The sequence below is a fragment of the Enhydra lutris genome, unplaced genomic scaffold (genome assembly GCF_002288905.1).
Source record: "Enhydra lutris kenyoni isolate GAN:26980312 unplaced genomic scaffold, ASM228890v2 scaffoldscaffold25, whole genome shotgun sequence".
NCBI classification, from domain to species: Eukaryota; Metazoa; Chordata; class Mammalia; order Carnivora; family Mustelidae; genus Enhydra; species Enhydra lutris.
Genome location: NW_019154109.1, coordinates 7,939,094 through 7,954,864, shown reverse-complemented (window position 1 = coordinate 7,954,864; position 15,771 = coordinate 7,939,094). Strand labels below are relative to the sequence as shown.

The 15,771-nt window shown below is 55.7% G+C and overlaps 1 protein-coding gene across 1 annotated transcript in view; it reads right to left on the bottom strand.

The window, feature by feature from the left end:
- The window catches only part of LOC111150999 (neurofascin), a 93,910-nt gene that overhangs the window by 38,721 nt on the left and 39,418 nt on the right, over nucleotides 1–15,771 (bottom strand). Inside the window, exons 8-16 of the mRNA XM_022508686.1 lie at nucleotides 9,788–9,899; nucleotides 9,178–9,362; nucleotides 7,728–7,859; nucleotides 5,253–5,396; nucleotides 4,464–4,575; nucleotides 4,033–4,199; nucleotides 3,200–3,347; nucleotides 1,856–1,980; nucleotides 893–937 (exon numbers count right to left, since the gene is read on the bottom strand). Of these exons, the coding sequence (XP_022364394.1) occupies nucleotides 893–937; nucleotides 1,856–1,980; nucleotides 3,200–3,347; nucleotides 4,033–4,199; nucleotides 4,464–4,575; nucleotides 5,253–5,396; nucleotides 7,728–7,859; nucleotides 9,178–9,362; nucleotides 9,788–9,899 (1,170 nt within the window). The remainder of the gene's footprint in view (nucleotides 1–892; nucleotides 938–1,855; nucleotides 1,981–3,199; nucleotides 3,348–4,032; nucleotides 4,200–4,463; nucleotides 4,576–5,252; nucleotides 5,397–7,727; nucleotides 7,860–9,177; nucleotides 9,363–9,787; nucleotides 9,900–15,771) is intronic.

Genomic DNA, 15,771 nt, shown 5'->3' with positions numbered 1-15,771 from the left:
CACCTGTAGGGAAACTGGGGAGGAAGTGTGGGATCCGGTCTCATTTTCTCAGGATAATTACCTTCTACTCTGTGTGCCAAGGCTTGGAGGGGGCAGGGGCTCAGTGGGGTGTTGGGGGAGCTGAGCGAGGCGGACTGGTTAGGAGCGTGGGAGGGACAAGGGCAGAGGACCGGACGAGGGTGGAAGTAGGGACTCAGTCCAGAGCTTCGGTGACAGACAGCAGGACAGAGAAGCCCCATCAAGCCTCCAAATGGGGCTGGGGACAGCGCTTTTGGGGGATCCAGTCTCACTGGACTTCCTCAGTGGCTGCCAGGGCCACCCTGGCCCGGGGATGAGGCCACCTCAGCGCTGCTGGTGGGGTACGCGGGATGTTTCCCCATCCTGGCTGCTCGGGCCAGTTAGCTCAGTGCTCTGGCTCGTTACTGGGAGCATCGGGAAGGCGGGTCACGGGAGCCCACGTTTGTGTACGCGTGCACGCGTGTGGATGCCGGCTGTGAAGGGGTGTGCCGCCACAGACGGAGCCGCAAACAAGCCGGGCCTCAGGTAATCTGAAGAGAGGACTTTCCCAGCTGCCCCCTCCGTGCTTCTGAGGCCGAAGCTGGGGGAGAGAACAGGCCCCCACCAGGAAGTGCTGAGTGTGGCCAGAAGGAAGGCACGGGGAGGAAGAGCAGCTGAGGACTTTGGAGCCCCACCTAGGAAAGGCGCAGGAAGCCCGGAGTCGGGTGGTGGCTGGGCTGCGAGGAGAGGGGCGGGGCCCTTGAAAGGCTTCGGGATTGGCAATGAGCGGCCTCCCCTGGCACGTCCTATGCTGTAGCACCTTCCTCCTCAGACCCCACCCTCCCTGCTACCTGGACGGGGCTCTGGCTGGGGTCTTGTGATTAGTACGAATTACCTTTGGGCAGGGCCGCCAAATGGTTAGTTGGAGTGGCCTGATCAGCTGCAAGGTAAGATAGGTTATCCAGGTTAGCAAGTTATCCAGGGTTACAGGTGTTCTAGAAGGATGGGAGTAGGTGGCCAAGGGTTGAACAGCTGTCCTGGGCAGAGGTGTTCTGGGCACAACTTCACCTTTGCTTCCATGGAGAACCCCACCCCCACCCCCCATGCTTCCTTTGCGGCTGGCGCTTGTCTCCTTCCCATCCCAATGCCCCCGTGGGCCTGGGTCCGCCATCCCCCAAGACTGTGAGTCACCACCACCAAAGGGAGGGAGCGCACCAATAGTAATGGCAATACGATGCCCGAGAGAGGACAGAGGTGAGGAGGGGACACCCGGGCATGTGCTTCCCTGGATGGGAAAGGCGACCTTCCCCTGGGGTTGAGGTTGGCTCCATATTTATAGTCTGGCCTAGACACAAGGCAGGACATGATGGAATCGGTTTGCTAAATGCAGAGCGCCCTACAGAATCCCATCAGGAGACAGGCGCAGGGCGGGAGTGGGAAGGAGGCTGGCCGAAAGTGTGGGTGGGACCAACTCAAAATGCAATCTGGCTTCAACAATGGATTGTTTTAAGTGGGTACAGAGGTCAAAATGATCACAAGATCATTTTGTAACAGTGACATTTCTTGACAGTGTCTAAAAAAATTTGTCCTCTGTCCACCTTCCCTCTCTCGTTCAGGCATCCATCTGCTGAGGATTTGGGTGAGTTAATGATTCCCCTCGGAGGTAAGGTGCCTGGCGCAGCTTGCTCGGAAAGGAGCGCCTTCCTAACCCTTAGATCAGAGGGAAGAGATCACTGTGTCTGCCCAGCCTGCTGACCGCAGGCAATGGCCTAAGACCTGCCCAGGCCCCACCGCTTCTCTGGGATCGGGAAGGGGTGGGGTGGGGGAGGGTCAGAGCACGTGTGAGCATGGCTGTTACCTAGCACAGTGAGGTAGGCCTTGGCCAGGTCCTGGTCCAGCTCAGTGCTGGCAACACAGGTGTAACTGCCCTGGTCCCTCTCAGCCACACCGAAGATGGTCAGGGAGTCGTCTTCCTTCTTCATCCTGCAAGGGCCCCAGGAGGGGTAGGGAGGAGGGTGAGTGGGCTGATAGCGGGGGAGTGGGGAGCTCTGCACCCTGCCTGCTGTCTCCCTGGAGTGGGGATGGAGGGTGAGAGGGGAGCAATCACAGGCTGGGCTGGGCAGCCACAGCCGCTGGCAGGGGACAGGAGGCTCTCTCCCATGGTCTTCACCATTACCTGGAGCTCTTCAGTGCTTGACGGAGAAGAAAAGGCAAGTGGGTGAAGCAGAAGTGGCTCTGACCCATGTTCATGTCCTCAAACTCTCCAGTGTCTACTCTCTGTGCCTTTCTTATGCTGTGCCCCCCTCCCAAATGAGGGTACAGTTAGGTCCACCCCCGCAAAAGGCAGGCTGGCATCCCTCCCCTTCCCCTACTTCCAGCTGTCCCTTCAGCCCAGGCTGGTCTGTGCACCCAGGCTCAGGCCGGGTGTCCGGGCTCCTCTGCACTGTCTCCTGCAGAGGGAGGTGAGCACCACAGAGCAGGGTGGGCTGTGAAAGCTGTGGGCGCCCACGGAGTGAGGATGCCTGTGCCTGCCTGTCAGGTATGCCCCTGCAAAAGCCAGATGATCGCGCTGCTCCCTAGGCCTGACCCTGCACCGCCATCCCCCCCTGAGATGTTAGGGGCTGCGACAAAGAGTCTCGCGGAGGGAGCGGCTCGGACCAGTCCTCGCCATCACAGACTGCACATTACAGACACCCGTCGGGACTTTTAGACACTGTCAATGCCTCCGCTCCCCCCACACCACTTGACTCTGGACCCCGGAGGCTGGTGTGGTCTAGTAAAAGCGTCCCAGATGCCTATGGGCTGAGACACCCCGCTAACACCCTAGTGGCCGGCAGCTCGGGCCAGCCCTGCCCTCTGCTGGACAACAGGGGTACTGCAAGCGGGGCTGAGGACCCAGCGCCAAGGGGACCTCAAAGCAGAAGAGGAAGGGAGGAGGAGTGCGTAGGAGGGGAGAGAGGGAAGAAGGAGGGATGAGAGAAAGGAGTGGGGAAAAGGAGAGTGAGATAGAAGAGGAGGAGAGAGGCAGAGAGCACGTGGGATGGGGGAGCCACTGGCACAGCCACCCCACCCCCAGCAGCAGTTCCTGGGGGACACGCAGGATGCAGCTCCTTATGCCCGAGTTCCCTCAGTGTGTCGAGGGCAAGGAGGAAGAAAATGGGCCCAGACTCGCACCAGAAAGAGAGAAGGAAGGAGGAGAAACCTGTTTCCGATGTAGAGAGGCTCATCATCCTTTAGCCAGGAGACCGTGAGCTTCAGGGAGGGGTCGTGCTTCACCCGACATTCCAGCTGCACTGTGGTGCCCCGTTTGGCCACCTGGTCCTCAGGCATCCGGAAGATCCTGGTGGGGTCTGTGGGGAAGCCAAGGGAGCTCATCACTGGCGTGGCCTCTGCCCCCAACCCCACGTGGCCACACGTCGTGACATGCATGAAAGGTTAGATGGACCACGGAAGATGGCAGAGATAATGTTCAGTTATATGAACAGTGTGGGGGGGTGGGCACGATTCCAAGGAGGAAACAAGTCCTTTCTCTCTGCTTTGGAAACCTGTGATGATTTCCTGGGGTGGTAGTGGGGTGTTGGTGGGGGTCTCACTCTTCTCCCCACTCTTTTTTTTTAAAGATTTTATTTATTTATTTGACAGAGAAAGCTAGCCAGAAAGGGAACCCAAGTAGAGGGAGTGGGAGAGGGAGAAGGAGGCTCCCCACCGAGCAGGGTGCCCAACATGGGGCTCGATCCCAGGACCTTGGGATCATGACCTGAGCCAAAGGTAGATGCTTAATGCCTGAGCCACCCAGGTGCCCCAGGCTTCCCTTTCTAATCCCACGTGGACTGGGCTGAACAGGACCCTGCCCTTCCAGCACCCAGGCCAGCTGGAAGCCCTGTGAGGACACAGAGGTCCACAGGGAGGGCCCCATTAGGGAGTCAACAGGACAAGCAGTGAGTTGTCAAAGGGAATGGCGTGTGGGAATCACTTTGAAGAAATGGCTTCCTTGGCTGCCCTAACCTGCCCTCTCCCTACCAACCTCTCCTTTACCTTTGACCTCCAGGCGGACCTGGTTTTCAGCTTTGCCCAGGATGTTGGTGGCAACACAGGTGTAGATGCCTTGGTCCTCTTTGCGGATCATCTTGATTTCCAGACTGCCGTTCTCATAGACATGGTAGTTCCCACCATCCAGGTTACTCCCCTGCCCGTTCTTAAACCTCACGACAGAGCAGCGGAACACACAGCACACTGAGAGAGGGCCGGCCCCGTGGGCAGGGGTCTGCCTCCCACTGCTGGGTGGCCCTGGCAAGTCTCTGGCCTTCTCTGAGCTTCAGTTTCCATCTCTGTACGTTAAGGGGGGCTGACCTCAATGATCGGTCAACTTCCTCCCCATTCGGACCCCATAAGGTTGCCTGGTCTCACTGAATACCAATTTTGGGCTGAGGACCCCCGGGGGCGTGGCCTGGTCTCCTGGAACTTACCATCGGAGTGTGGGGATGGGGGACCCAAAGAACGGACAGTCCAGCCGTGTCCGGTTGTACAGGATCACCCTAATGAGCTGGTTCCGGGGTGACAGCATCCGGGGTGGCACATCTGCAATTCCCGGAGAATGGACCTTGGCTAGGGGGAACTACCTCCTCTGGTCCCCACCCCCCCAGGTCTTCCATGTGCCCCAGCAGCGCAGCAGCATTCCAGGAGCCCTCCCTACCACCCCCCAATCCTTCCCCCATCAACCTCCCTCCTTCAAGAAGCCTCCCAGGGTTAGGGGAGGGAAGAGGAAGCTCTTCCCTCTGCCCTCTACCTACCCTGTGTGCAATCCAGCTTTTGCAAAGGGTCTCCCCCAGATTATACAGCAGCTACTGACATAGCCCCTCCCCACCCTAGCACATCTCCTAGTTGCCCTTGCCCTCTCCCTGATCTAGGAGTGACCCCAGTACTCAGAACCAAATCCTGCCCTGGGGCACTGAGAATGCAGGCAGAGTTGGCCTGGATATGCAGAGGGAGTGAGACAGGCCCCTCCCTCTCATCTGGAGACATGATCCTAGCAAGGAATTGACCGTCTGCATGCCCAGTTCCATGGATCTGAAGTTCCCCATCCTCCCTGGCAAATTCATTTTCCGTCTCCATGCTCCCTCCATCCCAGGCCCTCCTATCCCACCCAGCTGGGCTGAACTTCGGAGCAGAAGGTGGGCCCACGACAGGGGCAAGCCCCAGGGAGGCTTCCCCAGGGAGGCTGCCCCAAGGGCGAGGAAGGGGTGGGGTGCGCTCACCCAGCACGCTGACGAAGGCGTTGGCCAGCAGGTAGCCGTGCTCGTTGGATGTGTTGCACTGGTACACCGCCCTGCTGCTGATCTGGGTGTCCCGGAAGATGATGGTGTCCCCAGCCACCTCACGGTTTGGGTTGGGTGGTGCCGCTGCGGACAGGAAAGACGCGCCTCGTGAGAAACGGGAAGGGCGGGTAGAGGGCCCTTGGGGCTCTGGCCAGGGCTCCCTAAGATGACTGGGGTGCTGTGGAAGCAGCAGCCCTGGGTGGCCTCCAGGAGATGCGGCTTCTGGCTCCACTGCTGCCTGGCTGTGTGACCTCGGGCCCATCGTCGAACCCACCGGGGCTGCCTTCTCAGCCTGTCCGATGGGACTGTGAGTCCCTGCTGGACCTGCGTGAGAGTTGGGCAGGTGCGGTTGAGAGCATAAGCCGTAGAAACAGAAAGGGGTTTGCATTCCAGCCACATCACCTCCAGCGTCATCAGCTCCTCTGAGCTCCAGCATCCTTGTGTGCAGAATGGGGATGACGTACCACCTTGCGGGGTTCTTATGAGGATAACCTGAGATTTTATTACATGTCTAAAGTCATCAGCAGGGGCGCCTGGATGGCTCGGTCAGTTGAGCATCTGCCTTTGGCTTGGGTCATGATCCCTGGGCCCTGGGATCAAGCCCTGCATCGGGCTCCTTGCTGAGCAAGGAGCCTGCTTCTCCTTCTCCCTTTGCTCCTCCCCCCTGCTCCCTCTCTGTCCTGCTCTCTCTCAAGTAAATAAATAAAATCTTTAAAAAAAAACCTCATCAGCAGAGGCCCAGCACACACTGACTACTATTGTTGTTATTATTTTAATACACTTTGCATATACTTAAAGGTTTTGAAAAGGACAAAGGAATATACAACCGGATGAGACCTACTACCTTCTTGTCCTCGGAGCAGAGCGTTCCTCAAACGTTCACATAGACCCATAAGCCGATGCTGTCGAGACTGAATGAGTCCTTAAATTTGCCAAAGCTACCTGATCGTCCCAAGAAATGTGTCCTAAACTGAGAGAAGCTATTTCCTCCCGCAGCTTTTCCAGCACGGCTGGCCTGGGATACAGAGAGCAGAGGCTGGGGAGTGGCCGCGGGCTCTCAGTCCTGTTCACACATCCATCTGGGACTGGGGCAGATCAGTAAATGTGGGCCTCATTTCCCTCATCTGTCAAGTTTTGGAGAATTCCTCCCATCCTTCTCCCACTCCGAGGAGCTTTACTAAAAAAATGATAATGAGCGGTATAAATTAAGTTTTCTAGAAATGTAAGGAATCGCCACTTTTCTCATCTTTCATGGGAAGGTGACTTTCCTCTGTAGGGTTTCTGGACTGAGCCAAGGTGACTTGGTTTGGACAGTCTGTGAATGAATCCAGGATAGCTCAGACCGATAGCCACAGTGGGGAGAGGACCACCCAGGGTCTGGCCCCCGAGGCGCCCCTCCACAGACAGCAAGTCTGAGCCCGGAACTGGGGAATCAGCAGGAGGCAAATAAAGACAGGTCAGCATCCTTATCACCTGCCCCCAAGTCCCCACTCAGCACAAAGGCATGAAGTCCACGCCAGCAACTTCAACACCTCCTTCCCTGGCAATTCTCGTGGAGCCAACTTTCTTCTCAGCCGCTCCCTGTAAGTGACAGGTGACCTTTCCAGGGCCAGGGCTCAGCGGCAAGTCCTGGGCTCTGCATTTATTCTGTGGCGCTGTGGAGTCTGCTGCCTTTGTCTGCCTTGTTCCCAGAGTGATGTCAGGACAGGGAGAACAGCAGAGGGCGGGCAACCTCTGCGTCTCTGCTCCTGTGCAGGGCAAGGCCATGGGCTGGGAGGGAGCTCTGCCCCCAGCAGTAGATGGTGCAGGCGTCCGGCAGTCTCAGAGACCCACAAGGACATTTTATAAAGTAAATGCAACCGGGGAGACTATGATGGGAAAACCTGACTGAGAGCCCTGGCCGGAAGGGGCCCTGCAGTCACCTACTCCAGCCAGCAGGCAGGACTCAGTTTCCCCAAATCTGGGCACACCCAGGAAATGCATCAGTGCTTCTCTGCTCTCAGGGGGCAGTTCTTCCTCCTATTCAGCCTGGCTCTCGGTTTGCCCTCAGCAGAGAGTGGGGCTTGGGTAACTAAACACAGCAGCTTACTGAGCTCTGCTCTACCTTCCATGCCCCTCCCCAACTCAGAGGCTGGCTCTCTGCAGACCTGGAAACTGGGCTGGGTGGTGGTTTAGGGCCGAAAACAAGATCAAGAAAAACCCAAGGGAGTTGCATGCTCCCTAAATATGGGAACATAAGCATAGGTTTCCTGCCTCTTGAGATGCCCAGAGAGCTGGGATGCTCCCCAAGCAGTGGCCAAGGGGCTAGTCATTAACTTCCTTCTGGGCACCCAGGGCCGGCACATAGGGATGGGGCCCTGGAGGCTCTGACGGGAGGCCCAGCGGAGTCAGGTGGGACAACGTCTTGTTACTTACACTGCAGAGGCTCCCCATTTATCATCCACTGGACAGTGGGCTTGGGGTTCCCATTGGCTCGACACACCAGCCTCCCATCCTCGCCAGGAGCCAGGATAAGGTTCTTGGGTTCGTCCAGCCAGTAGGGAGCAGCTGGAAGACAAGCGGAGCGCAGGCCGCGGCGTTAGATGACTGGGGTCAGGCGGGAGACACCGACCGGCTCCTGTTGAGAAGGCAGGAGCCTCCAAGAGCCAGCTCCAGGCCCTCACCACCTGCCCGGGGGCTCATCCTCGAGGCATCCTCAGTCCAGCCTGCCTTTGGTGGGCTTGGCACCGCGGATGCTTCCCACTCTATTTCGGGTTCACAGGACAATAGTTCTAAACTGGGGCCGCCCGTTAGACTCCTCTGAAGAGCTCTGAACAAACATGGGCACTGGGGCCCAGCTTAGACCTACTAAGTCTGAATTCTCAGGGGAGGCTGGGGCAGTGGATGCTTTTAGAGCCCCACAGGTGTTCACGATGAGCACCCGAGGGCGACAGCGGGGCAGTTAGTAAAGCAAGCCCGGGACTGGCCCCTTGGGATCCTGGGGCTATTGCTATGACATCAGACCATTTAGAAAAGACCTCAGGCATCAGGCTTTGGTTAGAGCAGGCTGGCTGTCCCTTCCAACTGGGAATACGTGGAGATGGGGATTTTTTTTCCTGAGAAGTTCCTGTGGATTGATCAAATTCTCAAAGATCTTGATAACCCCCAAAAGGTTAAGAACCCCTGGTCTAAGCATAGCGCTGAAACCAAAGTCATCAGGTCAACTGAGCGAGGGCGTCCCAAGTTCTTGCACTCTCAGTATCAGACCTCATCGTCCCCATCATCAGGTCAGTGCCAGGCTGACAGGGACTGGTGTACCCCATCACCCACGGCAGGGACCCATAAAGGCACGTGCTGTATTGCCCACCACAGGTCAGATGGGCCATCGGCACCATGGAGGGAGGGAAGTGATTTTTTTAAAAAATAATTTGTGTTCTGATAACTCCCCATTTTTAAGAAAAAAACCATGCACAAGTACACAGACAGCACAGGGCTAAGACGACACACCATGAACGGGAATGCAAAATGTAAGAAAGAAATGGGGCTATGTGAAATCCAAATGGCCCATGGGGGTACATTCACCTGTGGGGGGAGCCCCAGGCAACACAGAGAGGTGGGGGATGGTCAGGGTGCAGCTCCTTCCCCTCATACCCACTGTGTACACACACACACACACACACACACACACCACATATACCCACTATGTACACACACACACTCTCACATCCGGGGGTTGACGCTGTCCCTGGCAGATCACTATTGCCACTAGCCAGTGTGTCATCAGGTCTCTCCTACTCCCCCCGCCCCCTCCTCCCCACGGAGGGAAAGGTGGGCTGTGGCGTATAGGGCTGGCAAATCATCATAATGAGAAATACACACAACGTACCCTTTACTCTCACCGAGATCGTGTGCCGGGTGCTGCCCATCTTGTTGGAGGCCAGGCAGAAATACTCCCCGGAGTCTTCCTCGGAGACGTTGGTGATGCGCAGAGCCTTGTTAAAGTTCTCAAACTTGGCCTTGTCAGAGGGGAGGTCCCCACCCTTCTTGTACCATGCGATGTCTGGTGTTGGGCTGGGAGAGGGAGCGAGCAGGACACAGGGGTTACCCCCAGCCGTGGGCCTGCTGCTCTTCCACCGAGCCCGGGACACCCAGGCATCCTTGAAGTGTACAGGCACTCAGGAGGATGGTCGGTCCCCTGAGAGCAGACCTCTCCTGTACAGAGCGGGTGCTTGGCCACAGAGCACCGAGGCACTGCTGGGAAGTCATACAGGTGTGAACACACGTGCAGGACATTACCCCGTCTCCTTTCCTCATCCATTACCCATAAAGAAGACAGCCAGAAAGGGATGGGAATGATGATGCTTTGCAAAAGCCTGGCTAGGGGCTGTCTGGGCCTCTTTTCGCCCCCTCAGACTCGGCAAGAAGAGCCCCTGCGCAAATTCCTGTGCCCCGTCCTCCTGGAGAGGGACCAGAGTGGGGGTGTGGGCTGTACGTACACCCCGGAGGCGATGCACTCCAGCAGGAGATCCATGCCACGCAGCACCATCTGACTGCTCGCCGTGCCCTGGGGGTACATGAAGCTGGGTGTCCTTTCTGCAACTCCTCGCGCTGAAATAGGATAGAAGATGCTGTCATGAGCCTCTTGCCCAGAGCAGACCCACGAGGCCCAAGCGGTCAGGCTAGGAAGAAGTGTCATCACGCCCCCTACTTACCCTGTTACCCTCAGAGGCACCAAGCCCCAGACCCTCCCAGCTGAACCCCACCCCCACAAGGGCCAGGGCATTGCATCATTAAGAGAGGTGTGTTAGGAAGCGCGGGGCTCCCCGGCCCCACTGGCACATGTGTGTGAGCATCTCAAGTTCTGAAAGGATCTGCCAAGAGGAGTCCAGCTTCCTCCCCAGTTCAGTAAACCCTGCCTTCCTGGGCAAGGAGGAGGGGGTTGCCCGAGCAGTGAGCCGTCTACCCCCCGAGCATCTTGCATTAGGACCCCAGAGACCAATGTGGCGGCCCCCCGGGAGGCCTTCTTAGCAGCAGGGGATGAATGAGAAGGCACATACTGGGGCCACAGGACAGACAACCTGCTCTCTGGGACCCTGGAGACAAGGAGCTGGGATGAGCCCACAGAGACCCGGATGAACAGTCTGGTTTAGCAGAGACGTGGAGAGAATGAATGAGCAGAGATGACAGGAAATCACTCTGGGGCCAAGACCATTCTGCTTCTTCATTAATGACTCTGGGAGGGGGGGGGGGGAGGGGGTTAATTGGATGTGAGAGACTGGGGGAGGGGGAGTGGAAAGTGGCAGCCAAGATGGAGGAGGGGATCTACAATTCAACTAGGCTGGAACAGCCACGTCCGCCGACAGTGACGTGCACGTGGGGTTTGGAGGCCGGGTGGCTCCCAGAGATCGACACGGCCAGGATGGCTGTTTGGCTGTGGACGGGGACATGCGAGTCTGGACCCCACCTTACCTGCACCCCACCTCTCCTGGGGAGCTTTTTGCACAGTTCAGTGGACATGGGTAAGACGGAAGGGAGGAGAACAAAGGTTTTCCAGCCAGGAACCCCAAAGCAAGGGGAAGCTGGAGGACACACCCCTGCCCAAAGGTGTAGGGTTATAAACACGAAGAGTTAACTCTAGAAGCTGAGCCCACCCAGTGGTGCAGTGGGTCTTACGCTCAGTTGGAGAAGCGAGAGGAGGAAGACAGGCAGAGCTGCCAGGAGCTGGAAGCCATCAGAGACGCCTGGAGTGGGGACAAAGCCATCTTCCCGGCTGGGGGCTGTTAAGGTGTCCCGGCCATGAAGACAGAGTGGCAGGGAAACTGATGTCCCCTACAGGAGCTCGTTGGACAGGCTGGTGCCTGGCTGGATCCGCAAGGCTCCTGTCTTAGAGGCACTCAGCTTCTCTCCACTAGCCATTGCAGAGTGCACTTCAAAGAGCTGGGGTCTACTTTATGCTTTTGTCGGGGGAAGAATTGATGAGACGTGTGCAGTTAGTGAGGCGGCTGGCACAATGCATGGCACATAGAGCAAGCGTTCAGTAGGTGTTGGTGGGATGAATGAATGCAAAGGGAGAAGGGAACAAAAAAGAAGGCAACCGTGTACCCCACGTGTTATTACTCGTGCAGATGTCCTCACATGTCCCACCAGCACACACATATACAACAGTGGCTACTGACCAGGTTAATCCATTATGAGGTTAATTGGTTACCGTCTATGACCCTCGTAGCAGCCAGCTCTCAGGACCAAGGAAGCCGGATACCAAAGCAGCAGCTTCCTCCCACCCGTTATCATGGAATTCCCTCAAAAAGTCCAGATAACACAAGGTCAAGGGAACTGTGAGGAGAACGCTATTTCAGGGCAGGAGGCTCTGATGAGGCTGTCCGTTGCTGGGAAGCTGGGACGACGTGGAGGGGGCCCCGGCTTGGTTGGCATACTCCTTCCACACAGGGACAAACTTGGCAGAAGCCAGCCTGCGACCCCGTGGACATTTAATTCACACCATAGCACGAGCACACTCAGCCAGCAGAGCAGGCAGAGAAACGAGCCGAGTCTCGCTGTGGGGGCCTTGACGTGCTATAGCCATGACTATGAAAAGGTTACAGCCATGCTGCACTGGTAGGGTGTGGGCTAGCAACCATAGAATTATCCCAAAGGAAGAGAAGCTATTGGGAAACAAGCCAAAGTTCAAAAATAGAGGGAAGAACATCCTAAAAGTCAAAGGCACTAATCAGGGCCAGCGTTTGGTATAAGCCCGAGGGGCCAAGCCTGCACTAATAGCTCTCTCTAGGCGTCAGAGTCACGCTTACTCCTCACAACAATCTGGGGGGGAGGTGTGTGGGGGTACCACCACCATTTTCAGCAGAGGGAACTGAGGCTCAAGGAAATCCATAGACTTGGCAAGGTCACAAGCCACTTATGTTTTGGATTCTGGACCATTTGGCACCAAAGCATGTCCTGAGAGCTCTCCGAGCTTGCCTCCTTAGAGATGGTTAGCCCATCTGTCCCTCCTTCGGACAGCCAGCTTTGGGAGTATCAAACCAAAGAAAACCCAAACCCAAGGGCAAAAGAGGTGAAGGGGAAAAGACTTAGTGTCTTGGTGAGCCGCTCTGGTGAACCTCTTCTGCTTGGTAAGACTCCGTCCCTCCTTGGTGGCCATCAGATAAATTCAGGCCCAAGCTGGAGAAAGAAGCTGGGCTAGGAATTAAGAGGCCCCAGAGTATTCTCAAGTGTATTCTTAAGGCCATGGAAAGCTTGAAGAGGAGTCAGGGTGACACGTGGTGTCATTACGGGATGAGAAGCTGGACCCGAAGTGGGGGTTATGGAAAATGTGGTCAGCAGCAGCTGGAGGGAATTACATGAAAACTGTTGGAGGACAATCCAGCTGGTGGCTTTCGGGGCCACTGCTCCCAAGGGAAGGTGGCTAGTTTCTTTCCCTGGGGAAGGAGACCCAGAAAGACTCTCCAAGACAAAGGTGATTACTCTCTAGGCCTCTACACGGTGGAGGATGACAGTCTCCCAGGGTCACAGGATGTCACCTACCCTCTTAGGGGTGGAAATTCAGCCTGATGAGCTTGGTAAAGCTTCTCTTATTCTCCCTGATCTTCAGGGCTGGGTTAATATCAGATAAAACTCAGAATCCAGATGCCAAAACTCACATTGGTGGGTTCAGGAAGATCTTCCCACAAGGGCCCTTCTGACCTCTAGCCTAAGGACAGTCTGTCCTTTCCTGTTCTCCCTGGCTCAGGAGTGGGAGCATGGGTTTTCAGGGGGATCTGGTCACCAGGGAGACATCAAGAGATGACACTGCCTCACCCACCTTAGCTTTAAAGGGCCAATGAAAAGATGTCTTCATCGATTCCTACAAGAGGAAGGGTCAAGATTGCTGAAAACCTGAGTTGCTCCCTTCTGTTAAGTGCTGTGGGTTAGCAGAAGAGAGCCCAATGCATCAGATGTAGCTGAGAACTTTTGGCAAAAACAGCTTTTAGGGGCAACTGGATCCCACATTTGCTGCTTTTGATTCCCAGGATTAAGAGCTCGTGGGGTTGGCTCTGTGGCATTTCATCCAGCTCTGGCTCCAGGAATGGTTCATGAAACAATCCCAGAAGACAAGAAAAACTCTCTGTCTAGTAACATTTGATACCTTCCACTGTCAGGAAATCTCTTCCATAAGTCTGACCTCAACCCCTCACTTGAGAGTTGGGGCTTTTTTCTGATCGAGGTCTCAAGCAGGGCTGAGGATCTGAATAACTTTCACTTTTCTAGTCTGCCCTCAAGTCCCTCCCTCTGCAGTACTTTCTTCCCATAATCCTCCTTGCTGATTGGCTTCTTGCCCTTGGCTTCTCTTCAACTTCTCTGTGCCCATCTTGACCTCAGTCAGCACTAACACATTCAATCCTTCAATACCAATACTGGGGGGACACGTACTCATCACTGACGTGTCTGACGCCATGCTAGCGACCAGACGCGCATCACCCTGGTCACTGTTCACAGCAGTCTTGGGAGGCACGTTGTATACCTACTTTATAGATGAGGACATTAAGGTTTTCACACACTAAATGACTCACCCAAGGTGACCAAGGTCACTCAGGAGCCTGCATTTAATTCGAGGCTGTCTACCTCAGAGTGCCCACTCTTCTCTTCCTTGTCTCCTCACTGGGTGAATTCTACGTGGCAAGCTGCCATCTCAGACCAGCTTCCCTCGCCACTCAGTGGGTCGGGGGCCATCTGGCATAGGTTCGAAGGATACCAAACCACTGTAGAAATCACTAGAACAAAATGTAGTTCGTAGGGTGGCCCTACCCCTTTAAGAGATGTGCCATGTTTCAAAGCTAAGCAGACAGATGCACTGGGCACTTGTCACTGTCTTGTGTCTCTATGTCCCGCCCTGTACTTAGGAAGGACCTTATCTTTCTTCCTTTTCACTTTGTGTTTCTTTCTAGAAGCATTCGACCTAGCTCTCCTTTGTTCAGCATGTGTCTCACTTTGACTTTATGTCCCTTCCAGCTGGCTTCATGCTTGGGTCAGCCCCATTCATTCTACCCTGGATTGAGGAGAAGGGGTTGATCTCCATGTGCGTTCTTACGAGCTTCGCTGGGTGTCCTAGCCCTGGATGGCTCTTAGAACTCCCACCTATTCACTCATAATCACATCTACCACTGGCCACAAAGTTTAAGTGGCTGGAATCACTCAAATTTATCCCGCTGAGAAAATAATTCTGCATGCGTGTTCCCCTGCACGGTTTATCCAACACAAAGCGAGGTGCTTGGACCAGATGGTCTCTAAGGAACCTTCTGGCTCTGACATACTCTAGCTTCAAGAGTACTTCCGTAACAGATCACCTGAAATCCAATTTAGAGACAGGCACATTCCACACCAGTGCTCTGGGGCTCTAGACACAATGCTGGTTGGCCCCATTGTTTTGAAAACAAACAGTGTCCTGAATCCAACAAAGATCTCCTGCTTCCTTGGGCAGTAAATCTCCTTGGCAGAATCTCAGTGTGGCTCTAGCTGCTTGATGCCAAGTTAGAGCCTTTGCCTCGCTCCGGGGCTCTCCTTCCTTCTTCCCCTCCCCCACCGATCATTGTTTATATTAGCACATCACAATGCAGACACTTCCTACCCATCGGAGGCCACAATGACCGCCCTGGGGACCTGCAGCCTCAGCTTCCGAGGCATAACTGATGAGGGGGGCCAGCTGCCTTGCCAAAGCCAGCAAACGACTGTTCCCTCTGGCTGTGCAAGGAAAACAAGACATTCTTGAGCCGTTGGCGGGGGGAGGGCTCAGGTGTGGAAATAGCCAATTACTCTACTAATCAGCTTGAGCAACCAGTTGTGGGATGAGTTAGAAATACGCCTCACGGAAACTCTTCCGGGACATGCAAGTGTGCGGACTGGTGGGCCCTGGAGTTGCACACGCTGCCGGAGGACAGAAGCAGCCCAGGGAACAGAGGCCAGGCATGGCCCACCTCCTTTTATACTTACCTTCAAAGAGAACTCAGAGCTGGACTCTCGCTCATTTTTCCCAGAGGGATTTTTAAAGAGACATGGGGTGAAATGGTGCCCCCAGTAACTAAGGCTAGATTGCAAGGCAGGCAAATCACATCCAGACACTGTATCACAAAGCTTTCTGCATCCTTTAAGCCGCTAACAGGCACCAAATTCCCTGTTCCCTCCTCACTGTGCAGACTCCCCTCTCCTCCGACATGCTCCCTCCACCCAACACAGAACCTTCCAAGAAGCTCTTGTGGAGTCCTACCCTGGTCCGGCCAACCTGATCCAGATTTCAGCCCTGGGCAGCTTACGCATTCCCAGAAGCCACAGCCCTTCGTGAGCTACCTCAGACTCCCACACTGGCCACCGTCCTCCCGGAGAGTGGTGTCCGGAAGGGGGCCCCTTGGCACCCTGGCGTGGCGGACTGTCAGCCCCTCCACCCAGCGTGGGTTAATGACACGGGATCAGTCGAGTTAGGCAAACTGGGGTT